This window comes from Telmatherina bonti (assembly GCF_933228915.1).
Source record: "Telmatherina bonti genome assembly, chromosome: 19".
Taxonomy (NCBI): Eukaryota; Metazoa; Chordata; class Actinopteri; order Atheriniformes; family Telmatherinidae; genus Telmatherina; species Telmatherina bonti.
Genome location: NC_136617.1, coordinates 10059356 through 10084794, shown reverse-complemented (window position 1 = coordinate 10084794; position 25439 = coordinate 10059356). Strand labels below are relative to the sequence as shown.

General features: G+C 39.0%; 1 protein-coding gene across 1 annotated transcript in view; it reads right to left on the bottom strand.

Annotated features, from left to right (window-relative positions):
* Positions 1 to 25439, bottom strand: part of grin2da (glutamate receptor, ionotropic, N-methyl D-aspartate 2D, a) — a gene marked incomplete at both ends in the record, with an annotated part of 358506 nt that overhangs the window by 161577 nt on the left and 171490 nt on the right. Inside the window, 2 exons of the mRNA XM_079259282.1 lie at positions 10245 to 10385; positions 21331 to 21518. Of these exons, the coding sequence (XP_079115408.1) occupies positions 10245 to 10385; positions 21331 to 21518 (329 nt within the window). The remainder of the gene's footprint in view (positions 1 to 10244; positions 10386 to 21330; positions 21519 to 25439) is intronic.

Here is a 25439-nt window from a genome sequence, read left to right as displayed (position 1 = left end):
TCACCACAAACCTCAGGATACATTTGAATGATCGTTATTGATATTATGTTATTTAGCAATGAATGTTCAGACTGCTTTGTTGGTGATCCGCCAATAACCCCCAGCTGCAGCCTGGAGAATGGGACGGGGCTGGATATTGTTGGATGTCAAACGGGCGTAGTTGGATATCAAATAGGTGTGGTTAGATGTTAAATGGGCGTGGTTAGATGGGCAATGGGTGTTAGGGGTTAGGGTTAACAATAGTCACCAATCAAAATGTTGAGAGGGCGGGGTTGGACATCCAGGCCCGCCTCCTTCTCTCGTCTGCAGCCAAGACCTTCTCGATCCAGCTCACTCTTCTTCTGATCCCGACAACAAAATACGTGCAAAGAGATAAAATAACACGACTTGTGGCCTAAGGAGAGATTAACCCCCCCTATTTCGCGTCTGTGTGTAGACCCTTTGTACATTACACAACAAATGTTGTGCCATCATCTTCCAAACAGCCTGAAGTCTGAAAGTAGAGTCTTTGGTGACATTTAGATGCTTTTTTTTCCCCATCCATGACAAATTGTCTCCACTGGAATCCATCTTAACTGCTGCCTACGATCACTTCAGGTGATCACTTCCGATCTTTAGGCTGTGCCGATGCTCTTTATCTCACAGCTGGAAAACAAGTGTTTGCTTAAGAAAAGAAAAACAACACTTGAAAAACAACCAAATTCTTATCTGTCACTTTTCTTTGTATTTATTTTTGCAGTTCTTTGCTTGTGTGTTGGTTTGGTTTCTTATTCCAGTGTTTTGAGTCATTTGCTACGGCCGCGTTCTGCTACGTGTCAAAGCCTTCTTTTATTTCCTCACGCCAGCTCGCCTTCTGCTCAGCTGCTGTGTGTTTGGAACTGGGTGGCTAAAAAGCTGCAAAATCATTTCCAAGTAGAAAGCCAAATCACCATCATCATTATCTCTGCCACTGTCTCCTGTCATCTCCATCTTCCATTTACTCCCTCCTCCTGCTCATCCATCCTTCCTCTCGACACTCCTCCAGCCACCGCCTGCCAAAACTTCCATCTCACACATTTCCTGTCTCTCAACTCCTCGCACTCGTTCCCTTTTCTTCTTCTGTCTCTGCATCCTGATAGTTGTGCATTCTAAGAGGTGGGCTGTTCAGAGGATTTCCGATGTTTTGGTGAACAATAAAACATGACTGACATTTTTCTTTTTTTTTTTAATTTCCATTGTCTCAGCTGTCAGAACACACAAAGAGCCCAAAGGTTTGCTATCAGAGATTGTTAAACAGCAAAACAGCTACAAAATGCACGGCTTTTTTTAAATGCTTCTGATAAAAAGAAGATGCACGACGTCCAAGAGAAGGCTGAACCGCAGCCCCCGTCCTTGTGTCAATGATTCATGCTGAATGGTGTGCAACTGTGCGAAGAGGAGCACAACTTAAAACTCATCTCATTATTTCAGAGACATTATGGCCATAAATGCAGAAGGTAATTAACAATATGAAGCAAGCTTCATGGTTTTGGAATGATTTATTACACAGAGGAGAATCGCTGAGCCGGCATTCGCTTTGTATCCTGCAGGAAAGTGTGAAGTCCCGTTATAAACATCATCACCTTCCTTTTCCTTATAACCAGTTTTGTGCTGTAAAATTTAGTTTTTCTTTTTTATTTAATTGTTTGTTTGTTTAAATATATATACACTACTCAAAAAAAGTTAGGGATATTTGGCTTTCGGGTGAAATTTATGGAAAATGCAATATGTTCATGCTACAGTGATATAATATCATAAAAGTAAGACATTTAAGTAGAAGGATGCACTACTGATTTCCTCATCTCAAAAAATTCATTCAACACAAAAGGTAACAACAATGGTAGTTACACCACAAAAAAAAATTTGAACGTCTCAATATCTGGTCATGTGCCCTTGAGCATCAATTACAGCTTGACAACGACGTCTCATGCTGTTCACAAGGCAACTTATTGCCTGCTGAGGCATGGCATCCCACTCTTCTTGAAGGGCAGCCCTCAGGTCATTGAGGTTCTGGGGTGCAGGGTTTCGAGCCTCTACACGACGGCTCAGCTGATCCCACAGGTTTTCAATGGGATTCAGGTCTGGAGAGAGTGCAGGCCATTCCATTTGAGGTACACCAGTCTCCAACAGCCGTTCCCTGATGATGCGGCCTCGATGAGCAGGAGCATTGTCGTCCATGAAGATGAAATTAGGCCTGTGCTGTTCATGTAGGGGCACAATCACTGGATTAATGATGTTATTCAGGTAGTATGGGCTTGTCACTGTACCATTCACAAAGTGTAGGGCAGTTCTGTACCAAGTGGACACCCCTGCCCACACTGTAACACCGCCACCACCAAAAGCTGGCCTGGTGACAACAGTGGCTGATGCATAGCGCTCTCCCTGACGTCTCCAACATCGTTGCCGGCCATCATTTCTGCTCAGTGTGAATCGACTTTCATCAGAGAACAGCACTGAGGCCCACTGGTTCCTCGTCCAGCGTAAATGCTCCCTGGCCCATGCAAGACGATGATGCCTGTGCCTGGTGGTGTGGTCAGGTACCCGTGCAGGTCGTCTAGCACGCAGACCACGCTGATGTAAACGGTTTGGAATGGTCTGACGTGACACTTGGGTGCCTCTCACCTCTCTTAAACGTGCCTGGAGTTGAGTGGCATTCATCATCCGGTTTCTCAGGGCAGTGTTCACAATGTAGCGGTCATCAGCACGGGATGTGGCCAAAGGACGTCCACTTCTAGGCCTTTCTGTGACTCTTCCAGTCTCTCCATATCTCTGTTGCAACCTGCTGATGACACTCTGTGACACTCCAAGCTCAGTGGCCACTTCTGTCTGAGAACGTCCTGTTTGAAGCATCGCAATGGCAAGGGACTGTTGTTCCATTGTTAGGTGTCGTCTTGATCTCATGATGTCAAAATGTGAACAGCATGATGAGGACAACTGTTTAAACACCAGCTCTAATTGAACCAGGACATTTATTGGTCAATTCAAGGATCACACACCTGCCGTGATTTTTGCCGTTAAGCTCCTTGTTAGAGAACAGCAACTTGTGCAAAATTTATTGAAACATTTAACAGTTGGAAATGTGCATTTAAAAGCTTAGAGAAGATCACATTAAGTTCACCTGTACAGGTTTGAATGCATTTTAGGTTTGTTGTGAAATTTCACCCAAAAGCTGAATATCCCTAACTTTTTCTGTGTAGTGTATATGTATGTATTTATATGTACATATGTATATACAAAATATATGTGAGTGGGTGTGTGTAAGGACATAAACTTATTTGTGCCTCTGTTTCCCCTCAATCCCACATCAATAATCTCACAAACACACAATATTGACACACACACACACACACACACACACACACACACACACACACACACACACACACACACACACACACACACACACACACACACACACACACACACACAATTGCCAGCAGCTAATCAACAAAACAAAAAGAAAAAAACAAAACCTAATTAAGAACACTTCCTTTTCCTTTGAGCAATTAGGCCAGAGAGCCAGTTTCTTTCTTTATCTATTAACATAGGAAATGGAGGATTATCATTCAGCAAACAAAGTACAGGGCAACATGAGGCCTCCTTATTAAAAATTTCAGACAAAGATTTACTTTTTTGCAGCAAAAACAGTTGTAGTTCAGGGCATTCCCAAAACTTACATGTGTCAGTACCCAAACAGCATTGTGAATGTAGTTTATACACTGTATTGTGTAGAGGGTGTGAAAAATCAGCCATTATTTTCAGCATCTTGTGCAGCATTCTTCTTTGGATAATTAGTTCCAGAGGATCCAGAGTTATCTGGTTCAGCACAGAAGCTGTCTTTCTGATATATTTGTAATTACGTTTTCTTTTGCGGTAAATACTTGTTCCAGGTTAGTGGTGTTTTTCGTGTATGCAGATCATATCTGGATCCTGATTAGCTAATATTGCTGACAATCCTTTGCTACAGCCAATCACATTGCCCATAATCCGGGACTTCATGTGCTAAAACTTTTTGTGAATAGTGTGTGTATATATATATATATATATATATATATATATATATATATATATATATATATATATATATATTTGTATATGTATTTCTTTTTGGGGGTTCTTATTGTTTTTCATTGCTGACATCAGTTCACATGAAGGCACCATTGAAACTCTTTCCCTTTAAGAGTCAAACATGCAGCACCTGTCGGTTGGCCGCTGTATTGTTCTGCTTTCTGAAAGATACAAGCTGATGAGAACTTAAGTTTACAATACTTACATTCCTTCTTCACTGTTTTAATCTCAGTTAACTGATCAGGCGGCTACAGCATCAGAAGCCCAGATGCTGTTCAAGCATGTGCACATTAATGTGATGCTGTGCAAAAACACTGATGATGTTCTGCAAAGCAGGAATCCCAGCTGGAGTCCTCAACAAGTGAACTGCACTGCAGACTTTGATATTTCCCTGCATGCTGCTGCACACCTGACTCAAATGAATGTGTCCTTAGCAGACATGTACCGATCTTGTCCTGAATCCATTTAAATTGAATCAAGTGTGTTGCAGCATGGAAACATATAAATCCTGTTATGTATTCTGCAAGAAGCCAGATTTTTTTTCTTCTTTCAATACTGGTCAAAATAAGCATTATTTTTCATTAGGATCTGAGAATACACTTTTTAGAGAATCTTGAAAGACGTGTTACGTAACTTTCTGATATTAAACGAGTCCTGAACTTGTTGCATGACACAGTGGGATCTATCACGTCCATTTCTGGAGCCGCTGCTGCCCAGCAGCATCCTGAGGCTGAGAAACCGACATGAAACAACTTTTAAATCCGGGACACGACGTGACGTCTTGCTTCGCAGTATAATAAGGAACTGGCTGTTTTGAACACGCAATGTTGCTGATTCAGCAAAGAAACGCAAGAAGATTAAAAGAGAGAAAACAAAACAAGAGTCATTGTAAGATCATCTTCAGCTGGCTGGAGAGAGCTAACAGGTCAGGTAGGATCCAGGATGGATGCTGGATTAGCCCTCGATCGGGGTGCATGGCGGGGAAAATTATAAACGTTTCTTTAATAATACATTTAAATAAATTTTATACACATTTTATAAATTTAATACATTTTATACACATTTAAATACCTTTAAAATTTTTAAAGGTGTCTTTAATAATACATTTAGCAGACATGTCTGTAGGACAGTGTTAAAAATTGACCTTTCTATGATGTAATGATCTCTTAAACAAAACTTACAAGTTTTCTAGTAACATCTTGTGTCACACCATCCATTGGAACATTTTCATAAAGACTAGAAAAATAACGCGCAGAATATATTCACGCCGACTGATCCAGGACTAATGACTGAGGTGGAAAGCTCCCCCTGCAACGCCAAACACAAGAAGAAAAATAGCTTTCGCTGCTTTAAAAGTAGAGTATGTAATATTTTCAATATTTTCAAAATAAATTAACTAAAAAAAAAATAACTACAATAATAATTAGATAGTTTTTTAAACATGTAGGTTCCAGTTTGTCCATATTTAATGTGTTATTAAATTACAAGTTTAATTAAAGACAAAAACCTTTCTTGAATGTTTTCTGACCAGTTAAAAAAAGTACTTTTTTTCCACCAGTAGGGGGAGTATAAGCCCATTTATTGCAGAGCGGCTCTGAGCTACAGCTCACAAGCGATTCCTGCCCTCATTGGAGCTGGCAAAGAGGAGGGGTGAGGGGTGAGTTTTGCTCATTACTGCCAACCTGTGGTTGTTTGTGGAGGTAGCAGTTTTGTGGTTTTGCTCACGACCTGGTAGTGGTGGAAAGAATCGCCTTGAAATCTCTGCCTTTAATGTAATCTGATCAGTGTCAGCATTGATAAACTGGATATCAGTAAAGAAATACGTGACTTAAAATATCTGATTACATAGAGAAATTTACTTCTGAAATAACCAGTTGAGCCACTGGGAAATTTTCTATTCAAATAGATATGAGATGAAAATCAGGCCAAAGAAAATTAATGTCAGAAACAAGCTGAGTTTTCCTGTCAGATTTCCCTTCGTTCAGAGTGGAAACATTTCTCAAAAGGCTCGTGTCTCTCTGGAGAGGAAGAAACCAGCACGTTACAGGTGTTTTTCCTGCCACTGCGTGGACGACTATCGCTGCCACTCCATCAGACTCCCACGAGCCCCGGCACCTGTCAGCATGACAGACAGCCCTGCTGCAGATTAAAAGCATACAAAAGCCAAATTCTGAAGGGCATCAAATATTTTGCAGAGTTTAAAGCCAAGCGGCGCACTTCATTAAAAAGCTCAAGCAGGCAACCCTGCGGTACCCATCCATCTGCAGTGGAACTTGTCTGTGCAGGGAAAATTCCTCTGACGCCGTCATCAATCTGTCATGTCTGCAACAATCTCATTTGCAGGCATCAGTTGTTGTAATTCAGCCCCTTGTCATGCCCGTTCTCCCTCAGCTTCACTCATCTGCATCTAGTTCCAAAAGTTCCAGTAAATAATAACAATAACGTCCTTAAATTTATTCCACAGTTGGCTGTGGGTTCATCATGCTCAGAGACCACCAGCGTGGAAAAAAAGCCAGTTTTTTATACCACCCGAAGCACATTTGCATGTTATAATCAATATTTATGCTCAAAAGCAGTAATCACACACTTTGAATCATTTTATCATTGGAAGTGTCGTTATAATGAGCATATCTGGACAGAAACCTGCCGAACCAAAGCAGCCGCAGGTTAGCAAACAGCTCCTGTAACCCTGATGGCTGAAAAACAGGGACAATCTGACTCCTTCAAACTGCTCCCGAAGAGCAGCAGCCAATCAAACATACAGTTGAAGTTTGGCCTCTGCTCATTTCCCCTCCACACATTATAACCCATTGTGATACGAAAGGAGAAATAGCCTAAAATGTGATTGTTAACTCATATTTTTTATGTTCCTTTTCCTCGGTTAGATGCTGTAAATGGCTGCTTTAATGTCGACATGGAGAATGACTGGCGGTGAACAGCAATCAGCATTTTCGGCTGTTCGGTGTGTTTCAGATGAAAGTCTCATTCATGCAAGCAATTCTCCCATGAACGTCCTGCACACCCTTCGGCTTTTATCAGGACTGCGTCAGTGCAAAGTCATAAACCTGAGATTTCATCAAGACATTGTGATCATTTTTTACTTATTAAAAATGCTATATTGGCATTTTTTTCCGCAAAAAAAAGAAAGTTATCCTCCTTATTTATCATTTTCAAAAGATTTTATGAGTAATTAAATACTTCTAAATTAGGATTAAATTTATCTTCAAAGAAACAAAACCTGTTTTCTATGATTTTATCTCCTCACACCCAGATGCTACGTGTCTCGCTCCAGAGTCTATTGATCAACTCCAGGTTCTGCAGAACTCTACAACCAAGAAACAAAGCACATTACTCCTGTTTCAGCCTCGTTGCTATGGCTCCTGTATGTTTCAGAGGTGATTTTTTTTATTGCTTTTTAGTCCCTTATCTATTAGACATTTGATAGGCTTATGGGCCTGTGAGAAGTTTGGGGTTCGCTGGTAGAAGGCTTTTAGTCATGGACTCAACTGAAGAGGTGACGTCAAAGCTCTTAAACTCTGGACTGAGCTGCAGGAAAAGACGTTGTCAGCAGAGACAGAATCTCTTACTTTTCTTTAAATCATACTTTCATCAGAGATGCATTTCTGATTTCATCAGTTTTTTTTCTGCATTTGTGATTTTATTATATTGACTTGTTTTAATTCACTCGTGTTTTCTAACATTTGTTTACATAGGTGCTTTTATAAATAAAGTTATGATTAGCAGCATTTCTTCAATGTTCTGAAATTTATCATGCTTTGTATTAATCATTTTTATCATCAGATGTCCAGAAGCAAAGTCGTTACTGTTGCTGTTGGAAGAATCTGATGGCAAATGGCAACATTTACGTTTGAACTTGGTTCCTATTTTACCTGTTTCCATCACAGTTAAACAGTTTACATGCCAACACATCTCATTCACTCCAGTTCTGCAATGATGAACATACTGGGGGCAGTATGGGGGGTTATGTTTCTGGTCCAACTACACAAGTAAGAGCTGAAAATGAAAGCAAAGCAAATCAGACGACCACTTGAGCTACATTTGCTCTCCACCATCACCCGTCTGGGATTCTGAACAAGGTCTGGGTATTATGGGGAAGGTTCCACACAACCAGGGTTCATTTTGTTTCTTTGTTCGTTGCCTCTATAAAACCTGAAAGTATGCTCTCAAAAATAAGGAGCTTTAGGACCATGGATACGATCTTTAACTGTCAGTTCCTGTTTTCCTCCTGAAACTCAGAAAATACGAGCGTTTTGCTGGTCATCAGGCGCTTCTTTTGCTTGGACGAGTCATCCGTCATCAGGCCACTCATTGTTAGGAGAGTAGTTTGTACAAATAGGAGGAGAGGGGAGAGATGATAAAAATCAGATCGAAAAATAAAAGATTTAAAAAAACCCAATGGGATGCTGCAAAATCAATATTTGCCTCCTGATTTCACTTAAAACTTAACTTGATCAACTCGATTCAGCACCGACAGCGACACATATTAACCTGGAGATCATATCAGGCATTGAAGAAAAATCATTTCTATCAATGGATTATTCTGATATATAAACCTGGAATAAGAAACACACAATATAATCGGCACAATATCAGTATAAGCCAATATCAGCATCAAAATTAAATATCAGATACCGGCCATTCCAATGATATTATGGATACAGATAGAATAAAAGACGCTGGGAGTTTATTTTACATAGGATAGGATGCATGTGTCTCCCTTCTTTGTTATGATTTAGTTTGACATGTTGTATGTAATGCAAGTTGAAATATCTTTTTTTTTAAACATAATTTTCAGTTTTATTTTTACATACAATTTGCCAGCAGGTCAATATGACAAACGGTATGCAGAACAGTTCTGTATTTTACCTCTACAACAGACTGAACTGGATAATCTCTGCAATTAGATGTGTGTGGGGAAGGTTTTGGTATCTTATTAGTCATCAGTCAAATGAGTTGTATAATATGGCATATCGGATGTCAGCCAAACATCCAACACAGTGCCTTTCTACCAGGAATAATTTAATTTCACATCTCTGCAACATCAAACACCGGCAACTTGCGGAAAAAATATAATAAGACGTGAAAAAAAGACCTTTTTATTCTGTTTCACCAAAAGGTTTCCATAGCGATGCTACAGTCAACCTACCATATAGTTTTAGATAAATAGCACTGATCACATTGACATTTATTTGGTGCATGATTTGCAGAATTGGCCACATGTTTGTGATTTCTCTGTGGCTGAACATTCAAGGCTTACATTTATAGTCACAATTCTCCATTTTGTTCATAATATGCACTAAAACTGACACCACATTACCCAGCCATGCCAAGACTTTGGTTTTTTTTCAGCCAGTCATGCATAAATACTTGAGTTGTGAATTTAATAAACAGGAAGAGCTGCAGGGAGGAAAATACATCCATGTTTGTCCTTTAAGGCTTCCATAACCAACACCGTGTGGGTACAAATCTTTACAAAACAAGTCAAAACTGCTCCCATTTTATATTAATCTGCTTACAACCAACTTTTTTCTTTATTACCTAATTTTAGTTTTCAGCTGTTTAAGATGAAGACTTCACTGGGTGCATCACGCGTCAAACACCAGTAGAAAAGCTTCTGGGTATGTGATCACGGTGCAGTTAATTCATCCATCAAACATAATACATCTCATGTAGATAAAAGAAGAAGATTCATCTAAAAGTTTAGACTTGAGATGTATTTACTGAACTCAGTGCTAAAAAAAGCAAACAACAACATGTTTCTGTCTTTATGTTTGGCTGCATCATTTATTCACACATCCCTAAACTTCAGATTGCAGACAATATCAAGGACCTTCATTATGACACATCTGCAAAGCTGAGTTTAGTGTCAAGCAAAAAAAAAAAAAAAAAAAAAAAAAAGGTTTGTCCTCCAAATGAACTTCAGTAAAAAAGCAAACAAATCCAGGTTTTTATGAGCAGCCACCATGCAGAGCTTCACTTTTTCCAGCGCTTTCCAGGCCAGGATGACTCAGCTCTCCAGGTTTACTCTGAATGTGGAAGCTTGATTAAAGCTGTTGGTCACTATTTGCTTTCCCATGCTGTTTGCTCATTCACACCGCTGCATATCATGTACCCTCACCTCCCTCCTCCCCTCTTACCTGATTCTGTCTGGCACTCGGTGGGTCTGGTTCCTGTCGGTCTGGCAGTTTCCTGCATACTGCGCCCGGCTGGTGGCCCCCTGGTCCCTCCGTAGAGCCATCGCCCCGTGGGTGAGCACAGAGACGCCTTTGGCAATGCGCCTGCAGGATCATCAAGATGACAACATGAGGCAGTCATACTGGGACATTTTAAAGGTCTCTTCTCACTGCTGAAGTTGGGGGGATTTGGGATAATAGGAAACAAATAGTAGGCAGTAAATGGTCATAATTATTCAGATTTTAGCAAAAAGATCCCTAAAATGTTGTACATGGAGACTGTCCATGAGGAAATGAGTCTTATTGAACATCCTATACGTTAAAAACACGTGATGTCCTGTCATTGGTTTGCTCTACATCCATTGATCCCAGTGTTTCAGGTACTTCTCTCAGAGACTCTGCAGTCCAATGTGTGTGTGTGTGTGTGTGTGTGTGTGTGTGTGTGTGTGTGTGTGTGTGTGTGAAAATGGTAATTGGTTTTCAGGTGTGAAAATATTTTTTGAGGGGTGTTTTCAAAATGCAATTCCTCCAAGATGAGTTTAGCAGTGAGGAAAAAGCCACCTTACATCGAAAGAAAAGGAGATGAAATGGCCCCCAGTCGCCCTAAAAAACTGGAATTTTCATCTTTATATTCAACAAATACACAAAAACACAAGTTTTGTTGTGTTCCCTCAAAGCCAAAAAGCACTCAAAGCTGAAATAACCTGGAGATTTCTTGTTTATAGGTGCAGAAACATAATCCCAGTTGCAGCTGCCCTCTAAAGTCACTGAGCGGGTGCCGGTGAGTGCGGTAAAACACTGAAAACAGTGTTGTTGCACCTCAGACACCCAGATGAAAGTGTTGACAAAATGTATAGTATAGGACTTTTAATAAAACGGCAAATTCAGCTAAATGAAGCCTAATTTTAAAAATACTGTAGAGGTGATCATGAACATCATAACTATAAGCTGCCGACCATCAGCTACTGAACCAGTACGACGACAGCAGGACGCCAAGCTAACAGGATGATCGTCAGGAGGAAAACTACCAGAGGTAAAACTGACTTCATATGAATCCTGACTGGAATACAGAACATTGAATATAGTAAATAGAGATTTAATACAAATCAGAAACAATGGAATGGAAAATGATGAGCAACCCAAGAGAACTGAAGGCTCTTAAAAAACCATCACATCAACCAAACACTGAAGGTCCAGATCCTCACATTTACATGAACAGCCAAACATTATTCAGATCAATTTCATTCTTTTTTATTCCAAAAGCATTCATCCAGAAGGAAGCCAAATATACCAACATAATGTTTACACAACTAAAATCAAGCTCCTTAACTTCGGCTGGGAGATGAAATGACAACATAATGAAATAACAACACTGACCGAAAAACATATTTTCATCTATATATCCATATAAAAATTGTTTAATATTTACACTTTCAGCCCACAAAACAATGAAAAATGACTGAGTTGGTACTTTAATGGACAAGAAGGTATTTTGAGAATTTATTTATCTATTTTACAGTAATAACAGTTATTTATATTCATGGCTATATTAAAGGTTTTTATAACATTTGAAAGAATAGGATGTCATAAAGCAGTTTAAAAAAAAAAAAAAAAAAACAAACAAAAAAAACAACAACTGGCAATTGCAGTAAGTTAGTACTTTTAAAGCGCCAAAACCAGACTTTGATCATTTGGAAAATATTGGGCGCTTTGGCGCCCCCTAGTGAAGGCTAGAACTCAGCATTCAGTCTCTTCTCTGAGCTCTCTAGCCAGGCTGATGATGTCTCTTTTCTCCTCCTCCCTTCCTTTTTCTTTCTTATCCTCAATAATGTTTTGCATTTATTTGCTGAATCAGCTATGATGTGCGTTTCAAATGCTAATGTGTTTATATGTTTCGTGCTACAATGCAAAACGCAGCAGTAGCGCAATCCCCTGGGCGGCAAATAGAAGTTGGCATCCGCCCAGAGATTTGTCATTGGTGTAACATTATTCTGGATATAAAGACGTGTTTGTGTTGAGCCTGAAGTAAAAGCAATGACAGAATCACAAGTAGATGAAATTCAGAAAAAAGAGAAAATCAATGGAAAGGTCCACAGATGTATTCATTTTGTATTAGTTTTTAATTTGTGCAAAAATATAAAAATAACCAACCTAAACCAAGAAGAAAAAGTCCATCATTTAAAAGGTTCAACTACACAAAAGTCTTGCTCTTTACTTCTATTTCATGCTACAGTACTAATACTACAAATATGTAATATTTCCCTTAAAACCAAAATTCCTTTTATTGCATAAAGAACTTTCTGCATCTTGTTCCAGAAAGTGCCACACCATGCGATGCACATATCTACTGATTAATATAGGGTATCGGGATGAAGACGCCTGATGGGTTTTCATGAAGGTTTTGAGAAGAATCAGTGACGCTTCTGGCTGAAGGACTTTTACTTTGAACAAAGAGGAAAAAGCTAAAAGAGAAGCATAAAAGGAAGAGGAGAAGAAGAACCAAGAACAAGCTGAAAGAAGGCAGTGAAGTGTTTATAGCCAGAAAAAAAAAGAGATTCTCATTTTCTAAATGAAAAAACATAAATGCATTTGAGAATATAGCGTGCCGTTTCTAAGACCCCAGACTGGAACCAGTTCTAGAGAAAGAGAATACCAGAGACACTTGAGCTTAGAAGCTCGCCACTTACAGCAAGATGAAGGCCTTTATATGCAGGCTCAGTTCTGCTACATTACAGTAGCTATAGAAACAGCTGAGCTGCATGTGTCACAGAGGAAAAAAGGCTTTTGGTGCTTACGTGTCACACTGCAGAAGAATACTGGCCATTATGTTACTTATTGATTGTAGGCTGAACTTTGGTTTTTATGGAGATTTATTGAAAATTAGAGGTGGACATTGTTGGGTTTTTATGTCATTACCGATAATGCATACATGCAATGTTGGCTTTGTGTCCATTAATATGAAACAAACATGAGGTTGTTTGTCTGTCAGTGTTGGTCTTGCAATGGACTGGTGACCTGGTGGTATCTGCTTCTCACCCAGTGATTGCTGGGATAGGCTCTAGCTTCCCCACGGCCCACAACTGGACTAAGCAGTCAAGAAAATGAATGGATGAATAAAACAATGATGACTTGCATCATTCTGAACATTGGCAGCATTCTGATTTACAAATAGTACACCTCTCGTACCTCATTTTCTTACGTTTAGCCTGCTGAGAGGCTGCAACAGTTGTGCAGACATTGTGTAACACCACCCCATGACTGCACTAAGGTTTAACAAAAAAAAAACATCAGTTCACATCACGGTTTACTTTTCTGAACCAATTAGTCTAATTAAGATGGAGTCTATCCTAGCAATCACTGGGTGAGAGGCAGCTACACCCTGGACAGGTCTCCAGTCCATGACAGGGCCAACAGAGAGGCACAAACAACCAGTGACACGCTCACCTTTAAACCCCTTACTGTCCTGATCCCGTCCTTGAGGGCCACAATCCTACAGGTTTTCTGTGTATCCCTGCTCCAACACACCTGACTCAAATGAATCAGTCATTGTACAGAACGTCAATGGCTGTTGGATCCATTTAATGTGAAGCAGGTGTGTTGGAACAGGGATACATGGAAAACCTGCAGGACATTGGTCCTCAACGACCGACTTTGGACACCCCCCAAGTTAAGCTAACATGAATGTTGCAGTTTGAACCTCCCCCCAGCTGGGAATCAAACCAGCGAGCTCCTTGCTCAGAGGCCACAGTGCTAACCACTATGCCACTGTGTAGCATGTGCATAGATCTGAACGTTCCTACTTTTTTTAAACTTTAGAATAACCACTGAATGACTAAATTGTTTTGTTTCTCTGATTTGCTGCTTTTCTCTGTAACTTCCAATATCGTCTTTTACACTGTCGAATTCCAATACTGCCTGCTACAATGCAGCGGAAACGGGTGGAGGATGGGTCACAATTTTTTTTTTTTAAAAGAAAGGGCCTTTTATACACATTTTTATTGTGCATTTATTTAGAAAAAATAAGACAAGACGAAAGCAGAAGCACCTCTGTAGTATTGGATCTGGATTCTGTAATCAGCAATCACCTACTGGTGAATTCTCAGCATAGCGTGTTACATAATCCACACATTCACCGACTTTCTAATGAATCAAATAAACTGGAGCCTCTCCATTACTACAAACTATTTTTGTTGGATGTGCAGGTTGAAATGTAAAGACTTATTTAAGCTCAATGCATTGCTTGCACTTGTCAAAATATGCAGAGATCTACTAATCATTTAGCGTGCCTTATATGCTGGGCTCTTTTATCAAACAAAAATATGAATACACAAATAGTGGATGTTATAAGTCAAACTGTCCCACAAAGCTTTGACATGGTATGAAGAGGATGATATAGCAGTAAATTGTCAGGCGATCAAGTTTATCTTGTCAACCTGCATGAACGTTATCACAGACTTTACTGGTCCGATTTTGCAGATGTTTGTCCCAGTGAAGACAAACACAGCAGATCAGAGTGATAAGCTAAATCAAGCACAAGCTTTATCAATACAACACTGAAAGCTCAGGGTTGAAATTTATTCATGTGTCTACTAAATAAATACTAACCGAATCTCTTGCTTTGTCTTGGTTTAATAATAGATCAAAGAGCTTTCATGCAGCGAGAGGGTACGCAGGAAAGAGACAAAGTCAACTCTCATTTAGAACTCTGCAAATAAAAGGATGACAACCATCACTTTGCATCACATTTAACAAGATTTTATTGTTTGGAGTGTAAAAAATAATCAAACAGATAAATATACCAGATAATCTTCTTTTCATGCACTTTTTTAGTCCAGTTTTCAGTTAGCCAATGGAGCAGGAGAAGACTTGAAGGATTATTTTAAAAAAGAAGATAGAAGTGTGTTTGCATGAATCTTAACTGCTGCAATGTCTGTCCTCCTCTCAGTGGAGGCGTCTTCAAAAGAGCAAGCAGTGCTCACACACCACTTTGAATGCTGTAATGTGTCACTGGACCGATTATTTAACAGGCCAACCGTCCAGTCAAGGGTCCTAAGAGTCACCAGGCTTTCATCCAAAACCATTTTGGAGCCACTAAAACAATATTAGAGAGACATTAAACAACAGTAAAGAGAAGCAACATCACTAAAAACAGCAACATAATGGCCACAAAAATGAATATAAAAGCTGAATTAAAAGAAGAGGCGAACTCTAATTTAAACAAAAGAAAGGAGATGAACAGAAATAGAGAAACTGTCATGGAAAAGCACCAGAAAGAAAAGGCAGAAAGAGATGCAAATCGACCACAGGAGTGGAACCAAAGAAGAAATGATGCAAAATGAACAAAAATGAATGCATATGCAAAGCAAACAGATAAAAACAGCACTACCCCCCCCCAAATAAATGCTGTACGAGTTCAAATAGATACAAATTCAAGGCAAAACAAATATTAAACAGTATAAATTAAAAGACAATTCTTAAATTAGATGGAAAAAACGACAAAGAAGATGCAAGCCAATGATGATTAAATGCAAAATGAACACAAACGCACATAAATGAGCCAAATTAGATTAAAACAAGCAAAAGGCAACAAAACAGCAGCAAAAAAAAGCACAAGAAGAAGAAGCCATAAGTGTGGTTTCTCCGTGGAACAGATGGAATGTGTTTTACAAGCAGGAGTCCTGCGGCCACTTGTCTCATAATCTGACCATGAATATGCCTGGTGCATGTTCTGCTTTAATGACTGCTGACTTTACAGGACGGAGAAGGAATGAAACTGGGAGATAAATGAAAATCTTATCGCGCATGTTATGATATGTTGAGTCAGCTAGCAAGGTAATCATGATTATTCGATTTTATGTACGAGCTGAAAGAGCTTAAACCTGCTAATAAAAGTCACTGCTGCAAGCAGAGTGCCATTTCTTTCACATGCCACATTCACAAAGAAGTACCAGGCTACATCATAAGCATCTTTTTGATTTCATGTCCCTGTGTGTGTTTAGAATAGCTTACTGAAGATTGCAGCAGCGGCGGTGGCCATGAAAAGCTGCAGAAGAGAATGAAAGGTTGGTGCTTCTTTCCCACTGAGGCAGGCATTAGCATGTCACATTCATTTCAAATATTTAACAGAGCAAATTTAGACAACATATGTGGTGCATCCTTTCTATCCCTCAGCATCCAATAATCCGATCTGCATTTGCACAACTGTTAAGTTTTTTTTTGCATACACGCACACACACGCGCACACACACACACACACACACACACACACACACACACACACACACACACACACACACACACACACACACACACACACACACACTGATGAGCCAAAATATTAAAACTGCTTCTGCATATCAAGTTGAGATCTGAACACCATACCACTAAGCAGGATTACTGGTTTAACAAGGTAATGGTGGGTTCAGCTCTGGATTTCCAGTATTGCAACGCTGGCTTATTTCCCACTGGGTCTCATCGCCACGGCAACATACGCTAGAAGTCTAAGCTGCTCTGGAACAGGTTACATTTTGAAAATGAAAAAAGTGAAAAATACTTTATTATCCCAGATGACAACTGTAGTATTGTAGCAGGTTTATTTATTACCAGCAGAAGCGAAGTAACACATCTTAAGTTTTGCGTATTTTACACTGTTGGCCCCATAGAAAGGCTAATTTGGCAACCGTCTTGCATCTTGTCTCATCTCTGAGCTCTCCTTAGGCAGTAAAAGTCAGTCAGTTGTGTTATTGCATATATTGTCACTTCTGTCTCTTTTGTTCTAATAACATTTTCTTGCATATCGTTGCTAGATTAACTATAATATGTGTTCAAAACAATCAGTATTCAGTTGCTGGCATTGAATGTGGTTTTTTTAAGAAAGGCTGGAAGAAAATCTGGGAAGAGCAGTCATGATATAGACTTTGTGGGTGCAGCACCGTGCATGATAAATGTCAGTATGCCATCAAAGTCAGATGTTTTCAGGGATTTAAGCTTGGCAGTTTATTTTGCTTTTAAAGCACCTCCTCCTGACCAATCAATACTATTGAAATAAACAGAAAAAGAAGTTAAAGGTAGAGTGTGAAAGAATTACTGACATCTGGTGGCAAAGATGGACAAAGAAACAACTTCAAATGACAAGTAGAGGCGTTAATGGATGGCAGCCATCAGGGGCAAAAATTCATACAGATTTAAACACGTTTTCAACCGGTACAGCATTTACAACACTACAAGTAGCAGTTTCAGAAATGTGTACCTTTCTCTTCTATGTGTGTTTTAGGACATTCCTTATTCCAAACTCTCTCCAATCAAACAAAGCTGGTACTGGACCTCTAAAGCTCAAGGGGTTGTTCACGCACATAGCTGTTTGTCCATTCAGAGACACCATAGTGAAATATGGCTGCTGCCATGTATGTGGCATGGCAAGTAAGAGATAATGCCTGACGAGGTGTCCATTATCAGATGTTAATGGACGACGCCTCCGTGAAGTCCATTAATTTCTGATAATGGACACCTCGGAGGGCATTATCCCGCTTACACCATGGTCACTCACAAAGGAAATAATATAAGATCAATTACTAATGTTGTTTTTGCTGTTAAAATAATGTTTTTCACAAGAAAGGGCAGAGCAGACTATTTAATGTCTTTTGTTGTGGCGTTTCCAAGTTAATGGGCTTTGAGAGCACCTGCAGCGCGTTTGGCAGCAGATACTATTGCAACAAATACCTGATGACGCGCCCACGTTGCGGCGCATCATCGGGTATGATGATTCCAGTGAAAACATGATTCTTTTCTGCCTGAAATGAATATTTCTTTACAATATGAAGGAAATCAGGGGGAGGATGTTCATCATGTTTATGTGATGTCTGATGTTGTCAGTCCAAATATTCTTTCTGCACGTTTGTCTGTTGCCACGGTTACAAACGGCTGTTTGAGCCAGACCACTGATTTAGAACTATTGGGCTATTTGACTGAACTTTTTTTAACTGATGTCCAATATTACTTCTTAACGGACACCTGCAACCAATCAGAATGGAGTATTCACCCAGACTATGATATAATTACATTTAAATGGCTCATTCTAAGACAATGAAAACTCTCATTCTAGTCAAGTAATATATAATGGAAACAGTTTTTGATTATACATTAACATTTTCTGTCACTAGCCTTTAATTTTGTTGCATATTGCATCTTTAAAGCAAACCAAACCAGTGAAAATGCATACAATTTATATCCATATGCATGATGAGCTGATTTCAAAATGGCCTTGAATCAATGAACGGCTTCAAACTTTTATATGGAATGTTCAAAGAATTAAAGATAAAATACATTCTTATACATTTATAATAAATCCACACACTGATCTGATTTGCATTTCTGTTCTTATTATAGTAAAACGATAATGTGAAACAATCAGAGTTTTGACAGATCAGTCAGTTTATACTTAAGCTTCAGTAATAAACCGTCACAACATAACACTCAAAAAAACTACAAATTCTTCAATGTACTACTGCTTTCATGATGTCGTGAGGATATTGACCAACTTACTAATTCAAACATTCACATAAACTGTATGTTTTTGTCATCTGTCCTTCCTGCTTTCACTCCAACAGCTGTGTTGCTTGTGAGAAAGTGTGATTTGGCATTGACTGCCAAATTTGTCTTTTTCATACGAATGCACACAAATCCAGAGGTAGAAAACCTTCTGGATAATAAGTATGATATGATTACTTAAGCAGAGCTTCACTATGAAAGTCATATGAATTTGAAAGAAACCCTGGAAACGTTGAACTGTTTTTCTCCCACTGTTCTCGTTGTGATTCGTCTTGTCTTCATCTCGTATGGAAACACGCTTCACTTCAACATAAATCCAATTTAAAATATCAGTTCTCAAACTAAAAATCTCCTTCATTTCAACTGGTTTCAGATGGCTGATAAATCACAAATGGTCACGTCATAAAACTCAGCTGATATTTACAGTTTCTTGTCACCTTGTTCATGTCCTGCTGTCATGCAAGCTCATTGCTTTTTGTCACAACATCAAATCCATAACTTCGTTTCTGCAGCAGTGACGTTGAAACATTTCCAAAATCTTCATCGCTCCTCTTCTCTGCATTATTGCACCATTTCTAAAGCTCTTAATATCGTTTTTATATTCCCTTATCTGCTTCTTCCGTCATGGCAGATGCTGTATTAAGAGTCATAATCAAAAAGGGACTACACCCATCACCTGGAATCACTCAGTCTATTTAGATTAGGTTATGTTGGAATCCCTGATGTGAAATTAGCTCAAACCAGCCGAGGATGCATCATGCATGAAGCAGGTGGTTGTAAAATTATCTGCACAAACCCCGGCGTGTTTGTGCAGAGAAAAAAAAGAATTTATCAGGGATAAAGAATAGAATATTTATTTTTTCACTGATCCTCATACATTTTTAAACTCATCAGGTAGGATTTTCAGCAGCTTCGAGGCTCAGTGCTGCAGAACTCACTAAATCCTTGTAAAGTAGCACACCAGATGGCAAAACAATAACTACAAAATTGGAAGTATTTGAGTTTGCAGCAATAAAAGTACAAGCGCTGTTTGTAGAATTATAACGTGTCAACACTGTCTCGCGCTGTGAAGAGTTTTAGAACATAAAGCCAAAGCTTAAGAGGCACATTTAAGTGTTAAAGGGTCATTATATTCTCCAAGTTATGATTTTATAATAATATTTCATTAAGAAAACAACTAAGGATGTAACATAATGGGATTCCAAGTCGTTAAAGTATTAATACACAATTAAAGCAAAGAGTCACCAGAACTTTGCTTTTGTTAACTGTTATAAAAACTTTTCCTGTCGTTTCCTCATCTTTATTGAAAAACTCTGCATCATTGTTATTCAGCTTCGGTGACTGGAGGCGACTTTTCTGCAGGTTTTAACTGATCAGGAACAAGTTTCTCCACAGGTTGGGGAGAAATTGGAGAAATCCATTGAATGTGAACTAGGTGTGGTGCTTCATCCATATAAATCTTTTCATCTCTTCATCTTATCAGGAAGAGTTCTGGACCAGAGCGAGCTGAACAGCAGGAAGATGATCTAAACTGATCCATGAGGTTAACAAAACACACCCCAACATTACTGAGTGGTCATGTGTCACTAAGTCATGGAAAGAGATTGCAAACGCATGGGAAGCAGATGATCATTTATACGCTACTCACCACAAGTTATGGATGTTTATCTTTCTGTATGGTGAACAACGTACCTACAACACACTAAAACCTTTCAGTGTGAACTTGATTAGACATTCTCTAAGCTTTAAATGCACATATGGAACTGCACTATAAGTTTCTGTATTTGCTGGTAGCAGTGCTTCCTCGAGCGCGGCCAATTCTCAACAGAACCATGAATCAACCACAACATGTTCTGGTAACAGTGTGTCTAAACAGTCATCATACTGACATCAGTTCGAGTTAAAGTAAAGCAGACACAAAAAATGACCACTTTAATTCAATCTTTGCAGTCAAACATAATGATGTTAGCATCGGCTTTGCTGTATATCTTTCACTTCTGCAGCTGGGAGATTGTAGAGTAAAGAGGAAAAGATGGATGAGGGAATCAAAGTAATCCTAAGGGAGAATGTTTTCCAAAATCACAAGCTTGTGTGAAGATTTACATTTAACCAACTTAATGCCCAAAAAGAATACCGGAGTGACTTGGAAAGAAACTCTAAAGGACCTTAAAATGGCTGTTTGGTGACACCTTCATCCAACCAGTTCATGAGAACGACCGACAAGAGAAGGAAAGGCTCGAGTTGGCCAAAGCTGCATGGTTAACGTTTTGGTCCAGCACACGAGAAAAACCATATTTTCTGCACTAGCTTTGAAATTTTACACACCTCTGTGGCTTTACACAATATATGTGTCTCCACCATAGATATTACATGTTGGTTTTTGATGATTTGATAAGAACAGAAAGTTGGACTTTGACAAATGGATTAAAACTCCACCATTGAAAGTCAAAAACCTCCAAACAGACTTGTTCACAAACAACAAACAAAACAGCGTTGCTGGTACCTGCGTGGCTCATCCCTCCATCCCTGCGGCCTGATGGCAAACAAGACCTTCGGCAGCCCTTCCAGACCCAATCCAGACAGGGCCGGTCCCACGGCAAACCACATGTGACTCGGTCCAGCCTGACCCGACGCCCAGGCCGCTCGAAAAATCAGCTCTGCTTCTTCCAAGGAACAGTACAGCAGCCGGACCTGGAAGACAAGGATGAAGATAAGAGAGAAGAGGATGAGGAAGGAAAATATTCAATAGGATGAAGATTGAGAAAAAAAAGCAAAAGTAGGAAGTTAAGAAGAGATGGAAGAGAGAAGATGAGTAACAAGTATAACAAAGTTAAACATACAGTAGAAATAGAAGCTATTTTCCAGGACCATTTTTTTTTTTTTTTACTATATTGCCTAAAATCACCTTCACACCTTATGAACTGCAGCCAGTTAATAAAATCTCCAAGATAAAACTAAAATAATTTAATCACCTGTGAACCAGACGAGACAAAAAAAAAAAATATATCCAGTCGTTTTGGTTGAACAATTAAATCATGATACGCCTAGAAGACTCAGCAGCCATTTGTCCACCAACCCCTCTTCGTGCATGAATCACGCTCTCAGGAGGTTGTATCAGTAAGGCGACATATTGAAACCAGAGGTGAAGGAGCCATGAGAAAAACATGAGCAAAAGTTAGCGAACTGATGCTGCCAGGATTCATGGACCCTCAGTAATAAGCACTGCAGGGGGGGTAGCTTGTGCAAACTGTTTCCCAAAATCTCCTGTCCTTCCTTCAACCCTTTGATGCAGAATTTCCACTACAAGACACGTTGTTAATGTTGGTTTTCTAGTATATTCATAAGTGAGGATGGTATATTTGCATTTTTACCACCTCAGTGGACATTCAGAGAGTCACCCAACACACTGCCACCCACTGAAAACTAAGCAAATATAGTATAAATCTTCATATGTACATGTACATGTAATTACAACTTTACTTCAGTAATAAACAGGAAAAGAACATGATACTAGTCCATGTTTATAGAATATTCCTGTTATATAAATATGACAATATATTATTTCATAAATATTTCTAATATTTAGGAAAGATTCAATAAATTAACTAAATAATATTAAATAATAAAGAAAAAAAGTGTCTGTACATGTCTGTAGGAGGAAAACTTTGCAAGTGATTTTGCATTCTGTGTTATTTTCCGCATCAGAAGGTGAAGCATAAATGAGAAGGGAGAAGATGGGTGGATGCAAAGAAAAGCGGGAAAAAAAAATCCTGTCTCATCTTTCCTCCTCCTCGTTTCCTGCAGGTTGGTGTCCAGATGTCCTTCTATGCCTCCTTTACAATTATATATTAACATAAATACTCTCATTAATTCCTGTAGTTTCTCTTATTTATTTTTTTCCTGACTCAAAGAGCTGCATTTGAGAAATGATGCTTCTTGATCTGCATGAATTTTCCCCTCATATGTTATTAAGGATGGGGAGTTAATGAGGTTGACAGTGAAAGAAAACAAACTGCAGTGTGAGCGTGAGATGGAAGAAAAAAAAAGGCTGCTGCATGTGTGTGTGCTGCAGACGGTTCCTCAGACAAAGCACTCAGGGAAATGTGCAAAACAGTTTTGTAGAACAACTGATGAAGTTCTAAATTAGAAACTGGTCATAACGGGAATGTGAGCTACTTTAACAGCATGCAGGCCTGCTGCACAATCACCGCTGCTACTCGCGTCAGAGAAGATGCTGAGATGACGCCGATCCTCCTACTCAGCTGCCAGCCGATGGGATTGAGGTCGGCATGGGGTCTATGCAAAGCTCAGTCCTCGTCTATCACATGCAGTCAGAATTTATTTTGACTTATGTACACAAGAACTCTGCGTTTCCCAAATTTTGCCACTTCATATCCTCCTCTTATTCTAAGGAATTTCTGTTTTCTGTCTTCAGAAGGGAACGTAGTTTGTTCAAATCTTTCGCCATCAATCACTTTGCTAGTTGAGGTGTCTCATTTTTCAAACGCTGGACATTTAATTTGGGAAGAAAATATTTTATTTAGTTGCCTGTGGGTCTTTATATTTTACTGTGACGGGGCTTCATTGCATCAAGATCCAAGCTGAAAGATGTCTTTTTCCAGTACAGCGAATATCCGCACAGAAAGCACAAGATGTCTGAATATTTTACTCAGAAATGTCCAATTTATCTAATAACAGTCAAAATGATTAAGTATTTGAGGGAATGTCATCTTTATTCAGAAAAAAGTCTAATATTTTTTTGCCATTTATGTATAAAAAAAAAACACTAACATGAATATCACCAAGGAGCTCCCGATTGGTTAATTAATGCATAGATTATTATATTTCAACACTTCAATATGTTGTGCACTGGTTTGAATCTCCCACCATTACTACAGAAATTTTGTGACATTTTAAAGCAGTAATAAATAAAATGATGCCTCAGCATGTATGTGCCATAAGCAAAGCTAAAAGCGGCCCCGGAGGAATAACGGCACAACTCCCCAATAAATAAAACTGTCAATAAAGTCCATGTTATGTAGCAGCTCCCCTAAAAAGCAGGCTACACATTGTGTAGCTGTATATTGTGTATAATAGCAAAGCAGCGTCATGCAGCCTCACCTCACTGCTTCACTATAACAGGCAGCAGATTTATGGCTTAGTACCGTCATTAGATTTTCAGCAGCGCAGGGGACATGTTTGCCAAAATTTGGTTATAAATCCAGTGGATATTACATGTCCACTCAAAATGACTCCAGAACATAACAAGAGAAACATAATTTAATCCCTACAGAGTCTGAAAATTAAGTTCAAATCACCTCAAAAGAACGACGTGACATGTTAGACTGTGGTGGAAAAAACTGAACCGAAATGCAGAAAGCATCTGCGAGACATGATGATGCGATACCTCAACCAGTAATAATTTACAGTAATAGTTTTCTGTTTGACATTCATCGTTTGTCATGTCGTTAAAGGAGTTTTGGTCCATTGTTTTTCACAATAATGCTTCAAGCCATTTAGCTTCATGGATCGCACAGATCCCTCAGGTCCAGACTATCGCAACACATTAAATCTTTCATTTATTTTGTAGCTATAGAAAGTTATTTGGTTGTTTTTTTTTTCCTCAGAGCGGGGGGGGGGGGGGGGGGGGGGGGGGGTCGGGGGTCATTTAACAGCTAAGCCAACCTGAAGCTGTTAGATGACCTGATATGTGATGTGTGTGTCAATAAAAGACTTTCAGGTCCTGCAGATCCTGCAGCGGCCAAACGAGCCCAGATCATTATTCTTCCACCGCCGTGCTCGACAGTTCGAACACGGTTTGGTTTTAACATCTCGATGGATTAACTGCTTGTGAAGTTGTTGAACTTTGGGCTGGATTCAGTTTACAACAAACTGCTTCTGCCTTTTGGCTTCATCTTCGATGAGGAAATAAGAAGGTGTCATGCTGCAGGTTAGTTATCTGAGGTTGGGTTGACTTAAGTTATTAGTAAGTGTCTATATTATTCATATTTAAAAATGTAAAAGTGAATACCAGGATCTTTTTTATTCCACTCCTCTTAAGGGGGATGGATGTTGTCTGTGATCTTTTTTTTTTTTTTTTTTTTTTTTTTTTAATACAACATATTATAAAATAATAACCCTGCAGTTACATTGTCTATGTTTCGGGTTCTATGAAGACGTTAATGTCAATCAAGTGTGAAATGATGCTACATGCCATTGATCCAGTGTTAAATGGTCCAGTAAGCCATTGGTAATTTAAATTTAGAGGTTTCTATATTTAAAGCTCTGAGTATTAAACTTACCTGTTTTTAAACAGTTATTTTGTTTAACAACTGAAATGTGTTTATATTTCATTATCATTGTATAAATGTCCATGACTGCTAGAATAATGGCAAAGACTTTTATTAATTGTTTTTTGAGTAGATTTTAATGCGATAACATAGATGGATATAAGACAAAATGCACATTCAGATTAATTACTCTTTGACTAATTGCATTTATTTGATTTCTTTTTCACTACAGGTTCAGATGAGCCCACATTAAGACTGGACTTCAGGTTGGATCTGTCGCATTATAACTTCAGAAGACATTAATTACATCTCTCAAATTTCA